Source organism: Magnolia sinica, chromosome 10 (genome assembly GCF_029962835.1).
Source record: "Magnolia sinica isolate HGM2019 chromosome 10, MsV1, whole genome shotgun sequence".
Lineage (NCBI taxonomy): Eukaryota > Viridiplantae > Streptophyta > Magnoliopsida > Magnoliales > Magnoliaceae > Magnolia > Magnolia sinica.
In genome coordinates, this window is record NC_080582.1 from 8,497,973 (window position 1) to 8,523,760 (window position 25,788).

Genomic DNA, 25,788 nt, shown 5'->3' on the forward strand with positions numbered 1-25,788 from the left:
ATGCATGATAGATGATATGATGCATGCCCTCGCCACAACACTCCCTCAAGTGACTCTGTCTAACGATTGCGCATGAACAACACTCCCTCATTGCGACATCGACTACCGAGTCGCCAACCTATCTAGTGCTATGCGATGATAATGTTAGCCGAGTTCTTAATTAGTTCCATTCATCCAGCAGGTTAGGGAAACTGATACACCCCACGTATCAATGCCCTGAACTGGTTGCGAGGCTAAGGCCCCCCAACGTGTGAGGCCAAGACCCCGCGATCCTTGATCCCGTTGAGTTCCCCATCCCCAACTTCAAGCACATGGGGAGTGCTGAGAAAAGGGATAGCTCGCGGTCACTACCGGGAGGCTTGTTACCCCAGTGTAGGCCGACAGCTCGGACACAGTGTCCCATTCCACAACGCCCGGCTCACGAGTCAGTGGATCTGTTTCAATTTGGTTATCGATAGGCTACAACGGTTGAAGGGTATTTCAGGTTCCATACAGGTGTAGGGCAAACATGGTTAACAAACATGAATGGTCAGTACGTGAACTAGCCTTTACGAGTTCAGGCGTGTACAAGACGGATGACATCGGGTACATACAACCGATGTAGTTCAACTACTGTCGTCCATCCATACTCACCCAAATCCGTCGGCCTAGCCTCAAGGCAATCCTACCAACGGGTCACCTTCTCTCAACTCAATTTCCTGACCATCCTAGGGATTTGAGGATAATCCATAACATGCCAACAATCAGGATTATCGACTAGCATAAGTAATAACATGCATTCATAGTTTCCAACATAGGATCGAGATTTTTCTACAAGCAATTGCTAACAGTGTTATAAATAAAAGTGCAAGTGTTGTGTAGGTTAGTGAAAAAGGTAAGTATTTCATATATCTCTTAATACCAAAACTATACACAAGGGTTAGCACATCAAACATGTTATGGGGAAAACATCACACATGAATCGAGCAAGGAATGTACAAGCAACCATCATTAGCATACCCAATCATGTTTGAGAAACAACAAGCATTCCATCATCATTCCACATTGATTTGGGGAGGATCTAAAGTGTAAGGTTTTGTTTAGGTTTTTGCTAGATTACCCAAATACATCACCCAACAAGCAAAATCATTAGTTTCATATTAAAATTGGTGTTAGGCCACCTAAGAACAATAGTCTGCACCTATGAATCGTTGAGAGTTCTAGGAAACGATCTAGGGTTGCCAAACTCGCGGTGGATTCGTAGAGATCCTGAGTCAATGAACTAGCATGTTAGGATTACATGCAAATCCTCGCTCAACACAAAGATTTTTAAAAAGATGGGTGCTTACCTCCCCAATCGGTTGAAAATTGAGCTTGGAGTTGTGGATGTGGGAGAAAGGAAGGAGATTTGTCAAAGTTCCAAGTTTCCTTAGGTCCTCTCCCAACAACACTCTCCTTCACTCTCTTCTTCCTCTCTTCTTTCTCCTTTTTTTCTCCTCCCTCTCTTTGTTTTCTCTAGGGCAAAATCGTATGGGGAGAGGGGGTGCCCAAATGAGGCCCTTTTATAATGTCAAATTTGGTGTAAATGGCTCCAAGGGTTAGGTTTTTACTATACTAAACCTATGGGAGGGTCTTTCTAAACTCTAGGGCCCACTATGGGGTGTACATATTGATATACATCGTACGATAGTTAGTCCTAATGATGATCTACGTATATATATGATTGGCCCGCCATTTGGATGCGCCGATCGACAGATATGATTAGAAGTTTATTCAACGGTCACTGATAGTCGATCGGAGCCGCGGCTATATGGATATGAGCAGGAAAATATCCTTACTCCACGGGTGAAGTTTGGTCGTAAACCGACGGTTCGAATTCCTCAACTTTGCATAAGAGTGGACGACCCAATTCACTTAAGTTTTAGTTCATTCCTTTAGGGTATTTGCACTTCTCATGCACTCATCATTTGGCTCAAGTTGAGCGGTTCTGGACAATACCCAAGTCCGACTCCCGCGATAGACGTCAAGCCCAGTAAAACGAACATTATTCTATAATTTTGTAACTAGTGGCCCACCAACGAGCGGTCTAGAGCTTGTTCAGAAATCGGGGCATTTCTGAAATGAATTAGGTATTGAGATTTCTCGTGGGCGATTATTAGGGTTTGGATTAACTATGTGCATAGTGTGACCTATTTATAACTAGTGAAAGTGGAGATTTAGTCATGATTACTCTAAACCGTCAGTTTTAAGCTAAAAGAGTAACGGGGTTGATTTGGTCTATTAGTCAAGATCCGGACCTTATCTAATTTGGTCCCAGTTAGATTTTTAATTTAGTCATGATTGTCTTGATTAGTTAGCGATGGGTCGGTTAGATTTCGGTCCTATGTGAGTAAATCATGGGGCTACACCTGATGTTCAAGTGATCGAGCGGATTCGTTGGCTTCCTACAGTTTATTAATTTAACTTGTGCGGTTCTTTACTGGTTTCACCCCTGTATATATTAACATGGAGTGCTAATGGTCATTAAGTGATATTATAAGTTAATTACACGAAAAAAAAAATTCAAGGATTCTTTAAAAATCCAAAACAGTGAAAATTCAGGGTGTTACAGATGGGTAGGTGCGGCACCTCCTTCGGGTAGAGAAAAAGAGGTTAGGGTTCATTCGGATTTCGGATCAGATTAGTCCGGATTGACCAAGATCTGAACTCGATCTGATGTACGACCGAATCTGAGTTGTCCTACTCGATCCACACAGATCTAGGCCTTCGGTTCAATTCGGATCGGGTCGGATTCGCCGAATCGGGTCCGATTCTACGCAGCTCTACTTATAATTCCCAAATTAGCATTTTTGTCTGATATCCAACCCCTACAAAAGTTTGGTCCATGAACCCACTTATCAGGTAAACCTTAATGAGTGGTCCAATCAATATATAAGTATGGCCCACCTAATGAGTGGATTGGAATGATTTTCATCGTAGGCAAGGAAGGCCCCCTAAAAATTGGACACATGAGATCATTAGTGACCAACTCTGCAGGCCACACCATGATGTATGTGTTTTCAGGATACTGGTCATCATTTTAGGGCATGTGCCTAAAAAATGAGGTCCAAAGCTCAAGTGAACCACACCATATGCTAGCGGGGATAATGAAATCTACCTTAGAAACCTTCCCAGGGCCTCCTGTGATATTTATTTGCCATTCACATGTTTATAAGGTCACATAGTTCTGGATGAGAGGAAAACACAAATATCAGCTTCATCCAAAAATTTTGTGGTCTCTAAAAGGTTTTCAGCCGTAGGTGTTCAATCTCCTTTGTTTCATGTGGTGTGGTTCACTTAGCTTTAGATCTACCTCTTTTTAAGGTCATGCTTTAAAATGATATGGAAAAATAGATGGACAGCATGAATAAAAAAACATAAATCATAATGGCCACACACTGCTAAAAATGAGGCTTACACAATCATCAGGTGGGCCACACCTTTGAAAACAATAGAAACCACCCAATAACCTCCAAATTCAAGTGGTGGTTCCTGATGTGAACCGGCCTGATTGCGGGGCATGGGACCTGCTGGATAGACTGGGTGCCATACAAATACCACGACGGCCCCACCTTGGAAGGATCTCAGATTATTAGAGTGGGGACATGGTTCCATTTTGGAGACTGTTTATCTTATGTATCCAAAAATGGGATCCTTGGACCCGATTTTAAATCAAACGGGTACTTAATTATGATCAGATTCGATCCATTACTTGAACCAAGAGCTACATGAGGGGAAGATGCATCGGATCCACCCCATCCATCAGGTGTGCCGACCATTTTCACCATCGATCTTAGAAATCATTCCAATTCAAGACTTTAGTGGGCCACACCATAAGAAACGGTGTAGATCATCCCTATAACCTCTAAACTCACATGGCGTTACCGTCATGAGTGTTAGAATGAATTAAATTTTGGAGTGTCCCTTCGTCCTGGTGGGGAGACTTAGATGAATAGATCGGATGGTATATTTACATCGCAGTGGACCCCACACGCATTTTGGATGATTTATTGTTGGTCCTTGTCTCAGCCATTCCGTGGTGAGGTCCACCCAACGTTTTAAATCCGCCAAAATTTTGGGCGTCGGTCCAACAAAGGGTGGCACACCTGATGGACGGTGTAGATCTCATTCAAATGAAGCTCCTCCATCCACATCAGCGAAATCTCTTTCCCTGTGTAATTATGTTCCCAACGCTGAACCCGATAAGACCTGGACCCGATTCACTTAGTCGGGTCCAAATATGGGTGCTGTATGGACCCGAAGATTGAACCGTTGATGGATTTGTACCTGCTGGCTAGTGGGCCCGTGTAATAAAATGACCAGCATAAAGAACCCAAGAATCAAATCCAGGGGGTTAGCCGTAGATGAAAAGCCCAAGCCAAAAGCCCATCAATGCATAAGAAAGAAGTAGGGCTGTACATGAGCCAAGTTACCTCGAAAAGTAAGCAAGGTTTGACTTAATCTAGCTCAGCTTAATTGACGATTGGAAGCAAGACAAGCTTCATATGACCTAGCTCGTTTTGAAAATGAGTCAAGTTCAAGTATAATAGAGCTTATATATAAATTAAACTTTACTCTACTCATCTGTCCATTTCTTAACCAACCCGCGGCGTCCAACCTCCTCTCTCTCTCTCTCTCTCTCTCTCTCTCTCTTTCACCCGAGCTCTCCATCTCTCGACACCAATAACAAGCTACCTCTATTGCTCTATCTAATATTTTATATATATCATTAATTGAATATTTGATTTTGGGGTTGGGTGAGGTGCGGTGCGGGTCGGGTCAGTTGAGTCAGGTGCGAGTTGGATTGGGTTGCTAGGTTGAGTAACTTGAGTTAGGTGTGGGTTAGGTCAAGTTAGGAGCAAGATCGACTCGATTCGATGTAAGCTCGTCTCGACTCGATCCACGAGCTCGACTCAAATGGCTTGGAAAACAAGCCAAGCTTCAATTGTAAGCTCGAGATTGAACCCGAGGAGAGCAAAGACGAGTCAAGCCAAGCTTGGCCCACTTCAACTCAACTCTGCTCGATGTACATCCCTAGAAAAGAAGGGACCCATGGCCCATGATCCAAATTACTAGGCTCCACAATCACAAGCCCAAATGCTTACTTTTGTGAATCTAATCTAGAAATCTCTAAAAGAGTGAGATGGTGCCAGTTTTTGAGCTGTGTAAGAATCCAACGGCTAGAAATCGATCGTGGACACATACCAAAAGGCGTAGATCTTGACAGGAACAAGGCCCACAATCAACTTCTTCCGGATCCCCACTGCACAGAGATCCTGACCATCCTCTAAGAGGAGTGGAAATGCAACCTTTGTATTCACTCCATACATAACACTCTTTGAGCTCTCCATCACTATTGCACTTGCGATTTTTGGGTAAATAGGGTTCATGACCTTCCATTTATAGCAAAGATGAGTTGTTTGATACTCCAGCGGAGTACGAAACTTCAACACCTGCACATAGAAATTATACTGTAAGGTCATTACACCATTCATGTAGTGGGTCCCGCAGTGGATGGGGCATAGCTCCAAAATCAGTGTGATTAGGCAACCCTGGACATTGATTAATGGACACGTGTTTGTTGAAATAAGGCCATCAGCTACTTAACATCCTAACCGTTGATTAGATGTCCACCTATCAGATAGTTACTGTACTGGGGTCCGTGATTTGGAATTAATGCCACGTATACAATATCTGAACGCATGTGTATGGAGTATCGAACTCTGCCAGAGCATGGTAGTTTTTGTACCCCTTGACGTGCTGACAACATCAGATAAAATCTGTTTGGGCAGTTACAAGGGATAAGGAAATATCTAAAACCAATCCCAACTCCTACTACTGTGTCCATACCCTCTTCTGTTTGCATCCTGAGTCGTACACGTGGCACGTGTGGATGATATCTGGACCATCATCAGGTGGGCCCCACAATGGACGCTAGCTTGCTACACCATCCATTTTCGAGGTCGCAATAAGACGGTTAAGATATTAAAATGGAAGGAAATTATGTAGCAGGACCCATCAATAAAAGGGGCCCACCATAGGCCAACATGAACCCAATTTATTTAAAGCTGGTGGGCTGAATATTTCAATGGTGGGCCCACCTCGCACGTGAATGATTCCACGGCTCATGGGCTGTGTTCAGCATGGATCAGATTATTGGACTTGGGCCACAAATTATCTAATTTGTGGCCCACTTCTCACCCACCAAATGAATGCATGCTAACGGAAACCCTTTTTGGGTGATCCTAACCATTGATCTGGTGGGCCCTTCATGGTGATTAATTATGCAATAATCTCTCAAGTTGGAAGATGGTAATCCATTGGCTGTGGCCTACAAATAGACAGTTGCTAAAAAAAGGGGGGGGGTCTTTCAATCAGGAAACTTGGCGTGTCCGCGAACATTTGTGGGGCCCATCAGACAAACCGTCTGGATCACCTTAATACTTTGATCCCACTTGTACGACATTTCATCATTCATGCAAACTCCTGTAGACCTATTCCAATTCACTTAGACCACATGATGGGCTAGCCTTAGGAAAGCCAGGTGGGCCCAAGACCGTTCAATTAAGTTTTAGCCCTGAAATTTAAACAGTCTGACCGGATTGAATTTTGGGTCGATTCGGGTCAAGCTACTGTGTAACTCGAACTTGACTCGGTATGCTTTTAGATTGAGCTAAGGCTACTCAATCCGAACTTAACTCGGTATGCTTTCAGATGGAGCTAAGGCTACTCAATCCGAACCGACTTGGCCATTCAGTTCAGGTTGAGTCAGGTCTGACCGAGTCGGATGAATCGAGTCATCCCCTGCCCAGCTCTCCTGGTTCATCGGCCTGAAAGTTAGGACCATATCCAGCCCATGGCAAACCAAAACGGACGGTGATTACAGCTCGGACAGTGCCTCATAAAGAAAATGTACCCTCCCACAGCATCCGTAGCTAAATTCAAAGCCTTTCCTAGCTAGGGCTGTCCATGGGCCTTGAGTTGGACTGGGCCTCACAAACACAAACAGACCAGTTCAAGACGATCGGGACCCATGCTCAAGTTATTGGGATAACCAATCACCTCCAGCCAGCCGTTTCTCCCCCACCGTGTATCACTTGAAGACAATCATCCCACGTATGTGCATTGTCTTGGTCCTGCAGCCGTCCATTTATCTCAATGGTATGGCCCACCTGCTAAATGGACCGGCAGGATTCTTTCAGGGGCTAGGTGATCTTCATAGTGAGGCCCAACACTCACATGGCTTGGATCTCTTACAGAAGACAGATGGGAGAAATAGCTCAGCAGCAGTCCGCTGTAGGTAAATTGGTCCAACATAGGCATTTTAGTGTTTCTTTCTGCATAAAACTACCAGGCTTCTACAAGCGGGACCCACGGCTCGTTTATTCAAACCATTGGCATCTTGGACCCCACGTCTGATAGACCATGCTCCCCACAATCTCCTAATTAGTCTCAAAAATGCCTGCAAATGTAAGCAATCACTTTCAAATCTGCTTGCCATGTGTCAAGTGATCCTCCATCTGTTTGATTCCAAGCATCCAGACCATTCAGCATGTGGACCCCACGTCAGTTCCAAGCATAAACCCTACTTTCGTGTGCATGGACTCATGAATGCCCTAGGTCAGTTCACACATCCACATCAGGTTGAAGAAAGAATGGACAAGGGCTTTGGTTTGTGTTTGGCAGCTCAAAAATCCAAGCATGCAAGTGACAGCCATTTTCACTAATCCAGACCGTCCAAATACCAATACCCACAGAGAATGGTTACCCAACCAACCAATCAAACAGTCCTAGTCATTGACTCAGCAACCATCAAATGTATTTCTAAAAATGAAAATGGTCAGCTGTCCAAATTCAACTTGCGAAATCAGAACATCAAGGTCGTCATCTGATTAGTGAGGTTTCCAGGCTTTGATCCAAGGTAGGATGGAATAATTTGGACAGTCTGGATTGAGCTACATGTATGCCACAGGCCTGGTGGATGAATCACCACTACTTAAACACATGGCGAAAACACACCATCATTAACCAGGCCCCTTGATTGAGAAGGGAGACCATACCATAGAGCCGGAACAAGCAGAATATGGTAGAGCCATATTGCTAGTTGCTACAATACACAAGCCAGGATTTGTCCATCTAGTGGGACAATATGCATAGATCAGATGGTCCTAGCAATCTACAAAGTGGCCTTCAAATGGATGGTGGGAAGGAAATACAGTTAATTGTCTCAACATTAAGTGATGGAAGTAGAGCAATAGCCATGGTCTTCCAATAAGTATGATTTTCAAATCATTCTCCATCCATATTGAGGCCCACTAGTTGGACAGCTCATATTGGCAGATAACCCCATACATGTAGAGAGATGGCTCTACCACCTTCAGCTTCTTCCATATCTCCAGTAATATGAGCAACTTAGGGCAGGACCCTTAATATAGCAGAGTCATCTATTCATAGAGATGGCAGGGAGATCGATTAATCCGAGCTGTCCATCTAGTGATGCCTATCATGAATAGCCAAAGTTTAAAAACTCAATAAATATCAGACAATTCAATCCATGCTTCTGTTCACTTTGCCCCCCCACTGAATGTTGACTGCCAGCCATTTCTGTTTATTGCAGTCCTTTTGAAGGCAGCTAATTGGATGGCTAGAATCATCCGATGGATATGTATTTTGAACCATTTATCATCCCAGCATAGGGAACTAACTGGATTGTCTAGATCGGTACAATGACCTACCATGTATACCATGAAGAGATGGCTCTACCGTATCCCGATTGTTCCAGCTCGACTGTAACATCTCCCTGATGATAAAATTAAAATGGGCCCACCATTCTGATATAAAAAATGTAAGTTGAGGGGGAAAAGGCATGCCATTTTAACTTTGGAGCCAAAAACAAATAACCATCACCAAGATTTCAGCAATGTATCTTTTTGGCAAATCAACCCATGGAAGAAAGAAAAAACAAAATAATGAGGAATTACAACAAAATTTCTCATGTATATAGCAGGACAGAGTACATACCTCCCCCAAGCAATACCTTCCAACCATAGATAAGCAACTGCTCAAATGGGAGGATGGATAGTCCAGTCGTTCACGGGCTTCTTGCACTTCATCCAAACAAATCATCATTGTCATATCCCAAACCAGTATCAAGTTTCTCTCCAGAGGCGTCAAGGGACTTCCCTTCAGTACCTTTTGTTAAACCAGCTTGATCTTCCCCAGGCTCACCCGATGCATAGGCCCAAGAAGACCCGACTTTGACGGGAACGGCATCTCCATATAGGTCATCATAAATACTGCCCTTTGGAGTGCCTTTGACCTTGTTCAAAACTTGTTGTAGTTTATCTGTCACCCCTTTCGGGGAAATACTGTCTTCCTTAGGAGGGATTGTTGCTTCTTTCCCTTTGGGTATTACTGTGGTTTGTACAAGGGATTCATATTTCCCAACAAGACTGCCTTCTTTTACACCAACCGGACCGGGTTCAGTTTCAACGTCAGCACCGTCTGAAATTCCAACTACCTCAACCAACTCACCGCCCACCTGGTCTCTGAAAGCCACCCTTGTTTTCTTCAGTCTCTTAGTGGGCCTCTCCGGCTGCTGGCTGCCGTCCGTTTCGCTCGATGAACTTCCAGAATCTTTTCCAGATTTGGACAATATGTCAGATTTGCTCAGACCAAAACGGTTGAGAATTGTGTTATATGCTAGAACGGCTTCTTCATCGGAAGGGTCTGGAGGGGAAGGTAGATTAATTTCGGTGGGGCGTGGAGGGGTGGGGAAAAGAGCAGCTGTGTTCTTTCTTAGAATGTAACTTCTGGTCGATGCAGCAAATCTCAGCGACTGTCCGACTTCAAGCTCAACCGGGTTTTCTTTCGTCAGCCGCTCATTTGCAACAAACGTACCATGTGCTGACCCCAAATCTATTACAAATACGCTGTAGTTCAAAATGTAAATGGCTGTAAATGCTTGCATGGTTGAGCAATTACCCAATTTTCAGGATGTAACAAAACACAAGCAATATAGCTCCTTCATAATCCAATCAAGAGATTTGCTAAGCCCAAACGAGTGTGCAAGGCAGCACACCACACATATGCCAGCATGGCACATTGGTACAAGATCCAATCCATTCGTCAGAGGATTACCAGTATGTAGATGCTCTCACCCGAAAATCAGGTAAGTACACTTGTCAGGTAGGCCCATGGTTTATGAACAAATGCATGGCGGAAAAAAAAAAAAAAAAAGAGGCTTATCTTACCCATTCAATTGCTTCTAACATCATGGCCACCCAACTACTGAAAAAAAAAAAAAAAAGATTTCTTATTTGGGTAGGACGTCTACATGGCCAGACCCAACTGATGGTGATGGACAGCTTGGGCATTGCACCTGTGGTCCATGCTAGCACATGTGATGGCATGTACAGGAGCTGTTTTGTTCATAGGTGTAGGATTAGCAAAGCTCTCCAGTCAATAATCAATACGCATAAATAAATTCATGCATGCATAGATACATACCTACATGAGAAAAACTTGACACTCTGGTAGAGTGATGGACAATGTGCAGGCAATTAGAAATTACTTGAAATTGCATATATGGCATGCAAGAAATTCAAATTAAATTAGCAAATTTATGGGTCCCAGAATAGATGTGTCATGACCCAAAATTTTTGCTTATTTGATTGCATCTTACTGTTGGTTTTGTAGACATTTATTGGATGGTTAAAATAAAAAATATCCAATGGTAATTCTATATATATATATATAGAGAGAGAGAGAGAGAGAGAGAGAGAGAGAGAGTCATGCTCCCCTGCGCACCTTTGCACACGTGCCATGGGTGTCTAATCTGAACGGTCCATGTGATGCGGAATCCCATAAAACCCCATGTGAAAAATTTTCACCCTGATCTAATATTCTGGTGGGCCATAGAAAAGAGAAATGCAAATCAAGGGAGGAAACTGTTTTCATTTCTCATGGCCCATCAAAGTTTTAGATCAAAGTAAAAATTGGGCTCGGGGGGTTTCAGGAGGTGCTGCTTCACATGAACGGTTCAGATTTTGGATCCACATCACGTATGATGGGTTCTCAAAAAAGTTCGTACGTAGTACGTGCGAACTAGTTCGCAGGTGAGCGTTTCCGTATATATATATATATAGAGAGAGAGAGAGAGAGAGAGAGAGAGAGAGAGGCATGCTCACCTACGCACCTACGCACGTGCGCACCTTTGCACACGTGTCATGGGTGTCGAATCTGAACGGTCCATAAGATGCGGAATCCCATGAAACCTTAGGGGGTGAATTTTCACCCTGATCTAAGATTCTGGTGGACCATAGCAAAGAGAAATTCAAATCAAGGGAAGAAACTGTTTGCATTTTTCATGGCCCACCAAAGTTTTGGATCAAAGTAAAATTTCGTACCAGGGGGTTTCATGAGGTTCTGCTTCATGTGGACCATTCAGATTTTCGAGACTCATCAGATATGATGAGTTCTCAAAAAAGTTCGTATGTAGTACGTACGAACTGGTTCGCAGGTGAGCGTTTCCGTGTGTGTGTGTGTGTGTGTGTGTGTGTGTGTGTATAAACAATGGTCAAATTTTAACAAACAAGTATGCACTAATGCAGGCCCACTGCTCACTGCAAGGCCCAAAATCTACTGATTTTGGACTGTTTATTTATAGATTTGAGGCCTAAATATCAAGATTTGCAATTTACTATATGTGAAAATATGAGAGCTGATTTAAAGATGTGATTGAAGATGTGAGGAGATGTGATTACAGATATAGGGGCTAATTTGAAGATTTGGAGAATTATTTTCTAGATTTGCATTTACTATTATTAAGCTTTTACTTACCATCTTAGGTAAATTAGATTGTTTTGAAATCAATCAGTTGGCAAATTGTCATTGAAGATTCATTTAGGGTCTAGGGGGGTAGGCATTCCAAAATTTTCTAAATATGAGTTATACATATATATATATATATATATATATAGAGAGAGAGAGAGAGTATTGTAAGAAGAAGTTCGATATCAATAAAGTATTTCTCACTCTCTACTCAAATATTCTTGTGGGTATACTCTTGTCCATTTCTTTGTAATTCCGGTGTCAAGATATCATTGACTCGACAACTAGGTGCACCATTTTGGTATCAAAACGGGTGATTATAGGACTACCAACTCTACATCATCTCTTAATAGCTTCGAAGGGGGTGATCGTGACATAAGAAGAGTTTGTGCAAGTAATCCAATTAGATCTACGCACTTACAAAGTGAGTAGATCTATTCACACATGTGGTGCACAATCTCAATAATCAAGTGAGGAAGCTTGAAGGAATTCAGAGACCAAAGTTGAAGCACATGGACACGTAAGGGAAGGTACATATTAACAATAGCAACAACAACAGCAAAAAAAATAAAAAATAAATAAAAATCACACTTCCTGAAATTGTTGAAAATGGACAGCGCACATGGCCCGTGTTCGAGTCAGCGGATCAAGGGGAAAATAGTGTTTGATTGAGGCAATTTCTGAACAATCAGAAAGAACATCGAATCTACTTTCGTCCAAAATTCATTTCATCACGATCCAACTTATAACAAGGGAAATCTGCTCCGATTACAATGAAGGTGTATTGTTGATCAAGCGGTTGTGATTAAGGATGCCTCAACTGTCTTGTTAGCCCGATTTAGTGGACCCTATTTGGTGGACCAAATGACATCCAATCAGCCTGATTCTACATCTAGACCATAGGTCTTTGAATTAGTTTTCTAACGAATACAAGATCGCCTTGATCCAACCGTTGGCAAGGAAGTTACAGCCGTTTTACTAAGATCACTCAATGCATAGTGTAAAAAACAGAAATCAAGTAAAGTGAATGGCGTGGACATGCCGCATGACAAGCATTTCCAAGTGGGATATAATTGTCACATAGCTGCCTACTAAGTTCTTACAAACCAATCAGAGCATACCACGTGGCAAGGGCCCATCCCGCTTTATAAATAAGCAATCATTCCATCATTTACAACAACAATTTAAAAAGGAGAGATTTTCCTCCACCTCTCTCTTCTTCTTCTTCTTCTTCTTCTTCTTTTATTTATTCACGACAGGGTGTACTATTCCCTACTGATGCACACCATCTATCTCTTCTCCTCCCCTCCTTTTCTTTTATTCATCTCTGATTTGAGATGAGAGCTACAACTCAACCAGTTCAAATTATTTCCATCTTCATCTTATTATTATAATCTTCATTTGTGTGTTGTAATCTTCATCTAGCTGTTGTAATTCTCATCCTCAAACTGTAAGTAACTGATATTTTATTATCTAAGCTATAACAAGTTGATTTTCTAAAGATCTGGATATCCAAAGAGATAAGAGTCGTCCATCAAGCAAGAGATCTCCACGAACAGAAAAATATCTGATTGTGCAGGGACGTCCAAGGATTGAATGATCTGCATCATCTTCTTCTTCTTCTTCCTCTTCTTCAGATCTCCTTTCATTTCATCTTCTTCTTTCTTCTCTTCAATTCTAGATGATTAATCACGCTCATACCTGATCTGACCTTAGTTCAAATCTAATCTGTACTTGGCTGAATCAGCTAGGATCCGATCAGATCAGCTGCAATCTCATTAGAGTCACTATAATCTACTTAAACCAGCTGAGATCTTATTGAATCAGCATTAATTCAATGGGATTTGCTAAGATCTGGTTGCCTCAGATGCAAGTTCATCGAATCAGCTACAATCTAATCAAATTAGTTAAAATACAATCAGATCTATTCTAAATGCATCTGTTGCATCCTAATTCTAATTTTCTCATTTTTGATCTTCCAAATTGGGAGTTACGAAGCTAGATCAGAAGTCCGATCATTACATCTTCAAGATCGTGATCAGATCATCCAGATCGCTGAGCACATCAAGTGCAGATAAGACCTCTACCTCTAGCCTATACGAAGTACAGATAGCATTTCAAATCAGTTTCACTCCAGATTAACTTCACATCAAATCTACTCAAGGTCTTCAAAAAACCGACTTGTTGCATCTTAGATAATGAAATACTAGATAAATACAACTAGATAAAGATTACAATCAACTAGATCACACAACTAGATGAAGATGGAGATCTGAAGTAGTTGAGTTGTAGAAGCTCTCTCATCTCATATACAAGATGAATAGAAGGAAAAAAAAAAAAAAAAAAAGAGGAGAGAAGGGAAAGAGAGAGAGGGAAAGAGAGAGAGGGAGAGGGAAATCTCTCATTTTTCAATTGTTATTGTAAATGAGGGAATTGTTGGGTATTTATAGAAAATGAGCGGGAGCCCCTGCCACGTGGCATGCTTTGATTGGTCCGCAAGAATTTAATAGGCAGCCAGGTGACAACTATATCCCACTTGAAAATGCTTGCCATATGGTATGTCCACGTCATGGCATACTATAAAGGCCATTACACAAAGGTAACGGTGGCAATCATTACACGTTACGGGGTCATAAATGTTGTAATGGCCATTATGGAAAAAAAAAATGGCCTGTAAAGCCGTTACAGCCCCTATACCCATTACGCCCCCCGTAAAGGCCAAAACTAACCCATAACGGACTGCTACGAGGCTGATACAAGTTTTTCGGATTTTTTGCAATATAAATTTAAAATATATATATATATATACCGTAACAGCCATTACACCCCGTATAGTAAAGATAACGGTGGTGGCTGTAACAGCCACTGTTACCGTTATGGAATGCTTGGTCCACATCTTCCACTTCACTTATTTATGTCTTTCACACTTTCCACGGCGCGATTTCGGTAAAATGGTTCTAACTTCCATGTCAATAGTCGAATCGGAGTGATATTGTACTTGCTGAAAAGCTAATTCGAAGACATATAATCCAGGCTTCGGATCAGGCTAATCGGGCATCTTTTGACCAACCAAATGAGGCCCACAATACAGTTAAAGTATCCTCAATCATGGCCACTTGATGAGCAGTACACCTCTGAGGCAGTCGGAGCAAATCTCCCTCAATACAGGTCGAATCACAGTGAAACAAATTTCGAACGAAAATAGATTCGATACTCTTTCTAATGGCTTAGCAATCACCTAAATTAGACACGGTTTGCCTATTGATCCGCTAACCCAAACATGGGCCATGCACACTGTGCATTTTTAGCAATTTCAAGAAGTGTGATTTTTTTTTTCTTAACATATGCCCCGGGCCCAATAAGCAATCATAACAATCTTTAATTACAGCTACCTATAAAATTTCTCGTTATCTGTCAAAAAAAAAAAAAAACAATTTTTAATTACAGGCGATCATGCACTTTTTACTATTGTTAGGATTTTACCATCTTACATGGATTAGATTGATTTGAAATCAATCTCTTAGTTTGGAGGATTCTCATTGAAGATTCATTTAGGGTTCATAAAGGGAGGGGGATAGGATGTGGGCATTCTAAACTTTTATAGTTGTGATTTTTTTCTTAATTATTATAAGAAGAAGTCTAATATTAATAAAGCATTTCTCCCTCCCTACTCAAATATTCTCGTGGGTGTACCGCTTATCCATTTCTTTTCAATTTGGGTGCCAAGCGCTCATGACTCGATAACCATCCTTTGCAATTTGGGTGTTAAGATCGCATTGACTCAATAACCAAGTTGCACCATCCACAAATCAGATGTTCGGATTGTTCAACCAATTTGACGTTGGGACCGTGACTTAGTGATTGTGGGTTCCACAAATGACTTAGTTTAATTTAAGTTAATTTATGGTAGGCGTACAATTTCCGACCGCAAATCAGATGTTCGGATTGTTCGACCAAGTTGACATTGGGACCGTGACTTAGTGATTGTGGGTTCCACAAATTTAGTTTGGAGGATTCTCATTGAAGATTCATTTAGGGTTTTTAAAGGGAAGGGGGGTAGGAAGTAGGCATTCTAAAGTTTTATAGTTGTGAATTTTTTTTCTCAAGTATTATAAGAAGAAGTCTAATATTAATAAAGCATTTCTCCCTCCCTAATCAAATATTCTCATGGATCTTACCATTTCTTTTTAATTTGGGCATCAAGAGCTCATTGACTTGATAACTATTCTTTGCAATACGGGTGTTAAGATCTCATTGACTCGATAACCAAGTTGCACCATCCACAAATCAGATGTTCGGATTGTTCAACCAAGTTGATGTTGGGACCGTGACTTAGTGTTTGTGAGTTCCACAAATTACTTGGTTTAATTTAAGTTAATGTATGGTAGGCATAAAATTTCCAACCACAAATCAGATGTTCGGATTGTTCAACCAAGCTGACATTGGGACCGTTAGTGCTTGTGGGTTCCACAAATTACTCAGTTTAATTTAAGTTGATGTATGATAGGCATACAATTTCCGAGTGCTTGAATATCAAGTGTCATTGATGAGGACATTACTTCACCTACATCAGTCATACTCTCACAAAGAGCCAAAACTTCTTTTTTAAGTTGACGTATGGTAGACATCAATAAAGTATTTCTCCCTCCCTACTCCAATATTCTTGTGGGTGTACTCCTATCCATTTCTTTGCGATTCGGGTGTGAAAATCCCATTGACTCAATAACCGGGTTGCACCATCCACAACAAAGGTTTGGATTGTTCAACCAAGTTGATGTTGGGCTGTGACTTAGTGACAGTGGGTCACAAATTATTTGGTTTAGTTTGAGTTAATGAATGGTAGGTGTACAATTTCCAAGTGCCTGCATATCAAATGTCATAACCTGACAGAATATCAAATAATTCCCTTACCTACATACATACATATAACTCCTTGAAATCCAATTCGTCATAAGACATCATAGAAAATTTACGGACTCCAAAGAAGTTGCAATTGCAATTACATAAAACAGACAATTAGTAGTGAAAAATACATAAACATCAGTAAAACTTCTAGTTTATAGACCGATGCCCAGATCGAAAGGAAACCGGCAGCGAACCAATTCAAAGACACCGTCCCAGACACCCACAGGTCAGATTAAATGAAAAGGGAATCAAGAAATATACAAGCTCCAATCAAGCATTTGGTCAGCCCAACAAACTATGCATGTGGGGCCAACCTTTTGGTGAACCACATGGCTCAGATGGCGGGCTCGCTCCATAGTGCATGGGAGACAAGCACCCAAAAAATCCCTCCCACTGGATGATTCTAAACATCCAATCAGGCCACCGTTAAGTGTGCTCCCTTGATTCCAACTGTCCATTTTGATTGAATGGCTAGGATCATCCAATACAGAAATATTGCACAGCTTATCAAATGATAGAACCCACCAGATGAACCATGTAAGTTACATAAAAGTGGGCCAACCTGTACCAGTTGTCAGGTCTAAGAAAAAACGTCACTTCTTTCCATCGAGCATCATTTAACATGTCAAAGAACATGGCTACCAATTCAATATCTAACCTTCCATTCTTGTGGGGAACAACAGCAGCATGCTGGCGTGAAACTGACTGATGATCAAGCACGAAATCACACACTGGAAACTGCCTCCCAAAAATATGCCGCCGTTTATCGAGATTGATCTGGCCGATGACTTCACCATCTTTTAAGACCTCAAGATAGTAAACACCCGGACGGGGCTCAATCGCCCAATCGGGAGGCTGCCAAGTAGATTGTCCCCCTCCAAGCTGTGTAATTGGCACTACCGCTGGGGCTGGTTCTAGACCTGCAGGTTTTGAAAAACTATGGTTTTGCTGCTGTGGTAGTGCCTGCGGGTTCTGGGGCTGAAGTGACGGGACCAGAGGCTGGGCAGCTGCTTTCGAAGCAGAATTAACTGTCACCGAAAACGGCTCCAAGGACTGGGCTTTCTTAAATCTATCAAGACCACCTCTATACATTGTAGTTCTCTTTCCAAGAGACCCTCTTCAGCAATTTGATACAATTTCACATGAAGTAATACTAAAATACGGATTCAAGAAATAAACCATCTCAGACACTCAGTGAATATCAGTAAAGATTCCCAAACCAACTGCCCATGATCAAAAGTTTCTGCCCACATTTTGCGTCAAATAAACCCTAAAATCCAATCAAAAAGTAAATATTCATCATCCAAACCCCAAGTCAAGTTCCAGGGAGAAGAATAATTAGCTACAATAAAACAAACATGCTCTAACATGTCACTAAATTTCCAACAGCATCCTCAGTAAAAGAGGTATCATATAATACTCTTCCAGAAACACCGATGTTTTCATTCAGGCCAGCATTCGGTGCATGTAGACCTGCCTTTAAGCAATCCAAACCATTCATCTGGCGGACAACCTGATGCAATCTTCCCGCATCCCACACGTGCACACTCTGCACGTGTACAAGAAAAGGACCACCTTCCTTTTTTAGCCATCATCACTTTCCGCTTTTCTCAAATCTCTAAATTAGGAAATCTGCTCTTTCTTTTATATCTTCATTTGTAGGCAGGGAATAATCTTAAATATTTTCTTATTTAAGTATCTTCTTATTTTAGGCATTTTCTTAATTATAGAATGCTTTGTTACTTAGGTGCTTTTCCTATTTCATAGATTTTTAGATTTCATATCTTTTATTACAAATTGTAAGGTTTATTATAAATAGGACCTATGTCCTATGGAATAAGACAAGTTGATTAATCTTCTCTTTATAAAATTTTCTTATTTTCTACGGTAGCTGTTGAAGGGGGGGGAAAGTGATCTCTAGTTCTAGACTAGAGGACTGTTGAGCTTGCTCACAGTCTTGCATTTGTGATCTCTAGCATCCGTCTAGAGGATTGTTGGATCTTTTCCACAATCTCTTTCTTTTCTTATTGATTTATTTGCTTTCCCTTTCGGGTTTGCATCAAATTGGTATCAAAGCAAGTTCTGCTCTTGGAAAAATTAGAAAGCACTTTTTTCTCCATCTCAATCTAACCTTTCACCCTTTCCCTTCATCCATCCGTCATCTTTCTCTTTTCTTTCCTCTTTTTTTTTTTCCAATCTGGAAATCACCAAACCCTAACTCTAGCAATATATATATATATATATATATATATATATATATATATATCTTCCAACCCTACCACATCATAATCCCGTCTCAACATATCAATTCCTTGCCCTTCCTCTCTTCCCTTACAAAATAAAAATAAAAATTGCTTGCTTGCCAAAGTCTGTTGTCTTATGCACCGCACTAGAAGAGGGATGATTTACAATCCTGAGATGGCCACACAACCTTAAGAAGAAACTATCACAACCTTGCAACAAGTGGTCGATTTGATCACAAAACGGATGGATGACCTAGAGGCCCGTTCCATAAGAAGGACGTATTATTATTCTCGAAAACACAAGCAAGGAATCAATCTAGACCGCCAAATATCTATAGATGACCCTGATGGAGAATTGGAGTCCGGAAATGTTGACTCAAGGCATCCTGCTCAAAATGGTAATTTCCAAGACGAAGAATATGAGCTTGGCTACGGGGCCCAACAACATCGCTATGCACAACCAAGAGCCAAGGAGATGAACAACTTCCGACGGGATCATCCAATTATCCCGAAGGAGGGAGAAATATTCACACTTCGAATCCTGCCAAGCATATCAAGATTGATATTCCATATTATGATGGTAATTTGGATCCCAGAGTGTTCAATGACTATCTAAAGTCGATGGAGCGATATTTTCATTGGTAAGAAATGGAAGAAGTTGTCAAGTTGCGTTTCGCTACCTTGAAACTTAAAGGCACAGCTCAAGACTGGTAGTAAGCCATAGAAGAGGATCTACAACAGTGTGGCCTTCCTCTCGTAAGCAATTGAGAGGAAATGAAAGCAAGAATGAAGCGAAGGTTCCTGCCGCTAGATTACGAGACGACCTCTTTTCAAGAGTTCCTCACGCTTCGACGAGACAATCTGACCATGGAGTACACGCAGCGTTATTATGACTTAGTCATTCGATGCCACTTAACAGAAACGGGAAGACAACAAGTGGCACATTATTGCAATGGGCTACAGTTCGAGATTCAAAGAGAGTTGGTAACTATTTGGCTCAACAGCGTAGACGAGGCGTATCAAATGGCTCGAAAAGTGCAAGACCAGAAGTTGATGATAAAGTGTGGTAACCTTCAAGGTGGGGGTTATGCATCCACTCGTTCCACTACTAGTGGCTCCACTTCGCGCCCACAACCATTCATGCCCTGCACTAACTTACCTCGGGATTACAAAATCGGTCAGAACGCTGCCCAATCTGCTTCCAATCCTCTTCCCCAAAACGGTGATACCAAGGGAAAGTCTGTTGCAGTAACGCAAGGGAGGTCGACCAACGATTACTTTAAGTGTGGTGGTCGTGGACATTACGGGACTGAGTGTCCCTCTTGCAATCTCCAATTTTGTGAGACAAAAGACTTCATTACAAACCAAGTGGAAGATGAACACGCAAATGATCCAGAAGATGATGAGCAGGAACTTGAGGAAGGCCTCGATGGCCTAAATGAAAACAAGTTATCATTGGTGGTTAGAAGAATTCTGACAGCACCAAAGGAGGAGGCTCAAGAAAACTGGCTGCGAACGAATATTTTCCATACACGAGTATCATGTGGTGAAAAGGCTGTCAAGGTCATTATTGACAGAGGCAGCAGCATGAACGTGGTATCACAAAGCATGGTGGACAAGTTAAAACTGAAACCTCAAACGCATCCCAAGCCATACAAGATTGCGTCGATGAATGACACGTTCATCCCTGTGACTAAGAGGTGCTTAGTCAACTTCTCTCTGGGTCGTTATGAAGAATCGCTTTGGTGCGACATCATTCCAATGAAGGTCACACATATATTACTGGGGCGCCCATGGATATATGACAAGGATGTGACTCACAAGGGTCGCAAGAACACATACAGCTTTATATACAAAGGAAAGCCCATTACTCTTAACCCTATGAAAGATGACAAACTTGAAGAGGCAAAGTCGGCTTCCACATTGTTGAGCATGGCCCGATTCATGGAGGAGAGTCGTGAACGTGGAATCATGTATGCTCTGGTAAGATGCAAGATCAATCCAATTGATAATGTTTTTGCTCAACAACCCGATATTCTGGACATTCTATCTCAATTTCAGGATTTGGTCCCTGATGAACTACCTAGTGAGCTTCCACCCATGCGCGACATTCAACATGTTATTGATCTGGTACCTGGAGCGCCATTACCGAATCTTCGAGCATAACGAATGAACCCGACAGAGCATGCAAAGCTTTGTCGACAGGTGGAAGAATTATTAACAAAGGGGTTCGTTCGTGACAGTCTTAGCCCGTGTGTTGTGCCAGCGTTGCTGACACCAAAGAAGGATGGCAATTGGCGAATGTGCGTTGACAGTCGCGCCATCAACAAGATAACAATAAAGTACCGTTTTCACATTCCGCGCCTAGATGACATGCTAGACATGCTGGCAAATGCTACAATTTTTTCAAAGATTGATTCGCAAAGCAAGTACCATCAAATAAGAATTTGTCCTGGCGATGAATGAAAAATTGCTTTCAGGACAAAGGATGGATTATATGAATAGCTAGTTATGACATTCGGCTTAACAAACGCACTTAGCACATTCATGCAGGTGATGATGCAAATTCTACGACCATTCATTGGCAAGTTTGTCGTTGTATAGTTCGATGACATCCTCATTTATAGTCATTCACAAGAAGATCATCCGGACCATCTTCGCCAAGTGATGAGAGTACTATGCCATGAGAAACTCTACATCAATTTGAAGAAGTGTACCTTCATGAGTTTTAGCGTGGTCTTTCTCCGGTTCGTCGTTTCAGCAAAGGGCGGAAAGGCTGATTCAGAAAAGATAAGGGCTATTGTTGAATGGTCTAGTCCCATAAACATTCATGAGGTTTGTAGTTTTCATGGGCTTGCGACATTTTATCGAAGGTTTATTCGGAACTTTAGTTCCATCATGGCACCAATTACTGAATGTATGAAGTCCAATCCATTTGGGTGGACTAAAGCAGCAATAAAGGCATTTCAAGAAATCAGGCCGAAAATGACAGAGGCTCCAGTTCTTAGACTTCCTGATTTCGAAAAAGTGTTTGAAGTTGTCTGCGACGCATCGCACGTAGGCATAGGAGGTTTTCTTAGCGAGGAAGGACATCCGGTGGCCTTTTTTAGTGAGAAATTCAACGCGGCACGAAAGAAGTATTCTGCTTACGATGCGGAATTTTATGCTTTTGTACAAGCTTTGAAGCATTGGCGTCATTACATCATTCATCGAGAGTTTGTGCTCTGTTCTGATCACGAGGCATTACGTTACTTGAATTCTCAGAAGAAGTTGACTGCTAGGCATGCTAAGTAGAGTGCTTATCTTCAAGAGTTCACCTTCAACCTCAAACATTGCGCCGGTATTGAAAATAAGGTAGCAGACGCCCTCAGCCGAAAGTCGCACCTTTTGTCTACCTAATCGGTTTCGTTGTTGGATTTGAAGAACTTAAACGGGACTATGCCACAGATGATGATTTTGAAAAGGTATTTTCAACACTCATTTCTGGTGCAGGTACCGAGTACCCAAGGTATAGCTTGCACGATGGGCACATTTTTTTTAGGGCCTTGTATGTGGGCCCACCTCAACATGTGTATTGTATATCCATGCCATCCATCCTTTTCTTTTCTTTTTTGAAGACATAGGGTGTCCCCACCTCTTTTGTGAAGTGAGACTAATCCCTGCGGATACAAGCAATCACCCACAACCACGTGTATCGGGTAAAGCCAAGGAGGGGAATCGAATACTCACCTATAGGGAGCAAACCTACGATGAAGACCATTCGTCCAAACCTCATTGGGTTAGGTGGTCACTTTGGTATCGATAAAACAACAGCTTTGCTAAAGATCGCTTTTACTGGCCAGGTTTAAAGAAAGACGTTGGGATCGTTGTTTATCAATGTCGAGCATGTTAGCTTGGTAAGGGTAGCAAGTAGAATATTGGTCTTTATACGCCATTACCTGTGCCAGATGTTCCATGGGAAGACATCAGTGTGGATTTCATCTTGAGATTGCCTAAGACTCAACGTGGCTATGACTCTATTTATGTTGTGGTTGACAAGTTTTCAAAGATGGCTCATTTTAACCCTTGTAAGAAGACATCGGATGTCATGCACATTACCAATGTTTTCTTTAAAGAGGTGGTTCGTCTACATGTTTTTCCCAAAACCATTGTATCTAATCGTGACGTCAAGTTTATGAGCTACTTCTGGCGCAACTAAGTTGAAATTTTCAAGTGCATATCATCCGCAAACAGATGGGCAAACTGAAGTCATAAACCGTAGCATTGGGAATCTACTTTGATGTCTGGTTGGTGATCATATAAGCTCATGGGACATTGTGTTACCACTTACCACAAGCTGAGTTCGCTTATAATAGTTCTATGAACCGCACTACTAGACTCTCTCCTTTCGAAATTGCGATCAGAATGCGATCGCGACAACCTATCAATTTAGTCCCACTTCCTAGTGTGACTCGATCGAGCCAGGATGCTGAAGGTTTTGCACAACATGTTAAGGAGATAAATGAAGAAGTTAAGCGAAAGATCACCCTTAGTAATGAAAATTACAAGGGATATACAGATATTCGACGACGTTTTGCACAATTCCAAGAAGGAGATAGAGTCATGGTGTGACTTAAGCCTGAGCGGTTTCCAGTAGGCTCTTATACAAAGCTCCACTCCAAAAAGGCAGGTCCTTACCACATTTTGAAGAAGCTAGGCGATAATGCATACCTAATCAAGCTGCCACCTGAAATGAAGATCAACCCCATTTTAATGTGGAAGACCTTACAATTTATCTTGGACATCATACAAATGAGAGCACGGAAGAACAAGCTATCCAGATACCTGAGGTATCACGCCAGCTCGAAGAAATCATTGAGGACGTGTTGGATGATCAAATAGTTTCCACACGCCAGGGGGGGTATCAGAAGTTTCTTATCAAATGGAAGGGTCGACCAAGGTCCGATAGCACATGGATTTCGGCAGAGGATTTCAGGCGCATCAACCCATAACTCTATGAGGAGTACACTGCCATTAACTCGATGGAGCCGAGTTTTTTCAAGCCAGAGGGAATTGATGCAATCGTCCCGCATCCCACACATGCACGCTCTGCACGTGTGTAGAAGAAAATGACCACCTTCCTTTTTTAGTCATTATCACTTTCCATTTTTCTCAAATCTCTAAATTAGGAAATCTGCTCTTTCTTTCATATCTTTATTTTTAGGCAGGGAATAATCTTAAATATTTTCTTATTTATCTTCTTATTTTAGGCATTTTCTTAATTATAGAATGCTTTGTTACTTAGGTTCTTTTCCTATTTCATAGATTTTTCGATTTCATATCTTTTATTACAAATTATAAGGTGGATTATGAATAGGACCTATGTCCTATGGAATAAGACAAGTCGATTAATCTTCTTTTTATGAAATTTTCTTATTCTCTACGGTAGCTGTTGAAGGGGACTAGAGGACTGTGATCTCTAGTTCTAGACTAGAGATTGTGATCTCTAGTTCTAGACTAGAGGACTATTGAGCTTGCTCACAGTCTTGCATTTGTGATCTCTAGCATCCAGCTAGAGGATTGTTGGATCTTTTCCACAATCTCTTTCTTTTCTTATTGATTTATTTGCTTTCCCTTTCGGGTTTGCATCACATACCTACATGAATGGGCGACCTCCATCGAACAACCCCAGAAGTCTAACCACAGGACTTACTCCATTGCATATGGACCTTGGCCATATCTTATCTTTTCAGCCATCCATTTGCAGAGGACACAAATTGGGGGACTTAGCAGCTAGAGAGGAACTTTTGCAGGGTTGCACACCACGGCTGTCCCCAGTCCCACCAGATGAATGGTTTGAATCAGCTAAATGAGGGCCACACCTGTACAGACTACAGAATACTGGCCCGAAAGCTAAAACTTAGTGGGGAAAAAATCCATAATCTGACCAAAAACTAAAAAGTTACAGCTGACTTTCTTACAGTCTGTTTTTAGGGGAGAAATGTTACAGGTAACAAAGTCTCAACCTGTAACTTTTTATAGGTAAGATTGCAAGAAATGTAACAGAGGAATTGGGTGTTTTTTAAGTCACAGGTTACTTTGTTACAGGCAACGGCTATCCATTTCGAATTTGGGAGAGGGTGGTCGAAACGCAGCTGCATTGAAAGTGCACCTACCTGCTCTGACCCAACGTCTCCTTCTCCCTCTCTAAGCGTCTCCTTCGATCTCTCTCTCTCTCTCTCTCTCTAAGCGTCTCCTTCGATCTCTCTCCCTCTCTCTCGCAGCGTCTCCTTCCCTGTCTCTCTCTCTCTCTCTCTCTCTCTCTCTCTCTCAGCGTCTCCTTCCCTCTCTCTTCTCTGGCAAGGTGAGCCCTAACCCTTATTCGTTTTTATTTTTTCTTATTCTTTTTCTTTTTTATTTTTCCCACTCCTTTTTGTACTTTTGCCCGGAACGGCCCGGTTTCGGATGCCTAACTGCGGGGCCCACAGTGATGTACTTTCCTTACATCCACACCGTCCATCCGTATTGAAAGCTCATTTTAGGATATAATCCAAAAAACGAAGCTGATCCAAATCTCAAGTGAGCCACGCCATAAGAAACAATCTTAACTAAATTCCTACCATTAAAAACATCACGGGTCCACCGAAATATTTATTTGCCATCCAACCGAAGCGGTTCTGCGCTTAGAGGACTGAGTAAGCTCTGTGAGGTCCACCATGATTCATGTATTTTATCTCCTTCGTCCATCCATTTTCTCTGGTACTTAAGCCCAAAAGTGAAAAGCATATACAATTTTCAAATGGATCACATC

The 25,788-nt window shown here is 41.8% G+C and overlaps 2 protein-coding genes across 3 annotated transcripts; one reads left to right on the forward strand and one right to left on the reverse strand.

Annotated features, from left to right (window-relative positions):
• Positions 1 to 8,868: 8,868 nt before the first annotated feature.
• LOC131257917 (protein phosphatase 1 regulatory inhibitor subunit PPP1R8 homolog) lies at positions 8,869 to 25,272 on the reverse strand. Of its 2 annotated transcripts, none has more exons than XM_058258859.1 (3): positions 25,154 to 25,272; positions 17,414 to 18,025; positions 8,869 to 9,950 (listed from the first exon to the last, which is right to left on the reverse strand). In XM_058258859.1, exons 2-3 carry the CDS (start codon positions 17,845 to 17,847, stop codon positions 9,128 to 9,130), a joined length of 1,257 nt encoding a protein of 418 aa, XP_058114842.1. In that variant the 5' UTR covers positions 17,848 to 18,025; positions 25,154 to 25,272; the 3' UTR covers positions 8,869 to 9,127. The 2 variants fall into 2 exon arrangements, with proteins under 2 accessions (XP_058114842.1, XP_058114843.1); XM_058258860.1 differs by lacking the exon at positions 25,154 to 25,272 and adding an exon at positions 24,959 to 25,126.
• Positions 19,773 to 21,164, forward strand: LOC131217311 (uncharacterized). The gene has a single exon (XM_058212223.1). It carries the CDS (start codon positions 19,773 to 19,775, stop codon positions 21,162 to 21,164), a length of 1,392 nt encoding a protein of 463 aa, XP_058068206.1.
• Positions 25,273 to 25,788: the final 516 nt, after the last annotated feature.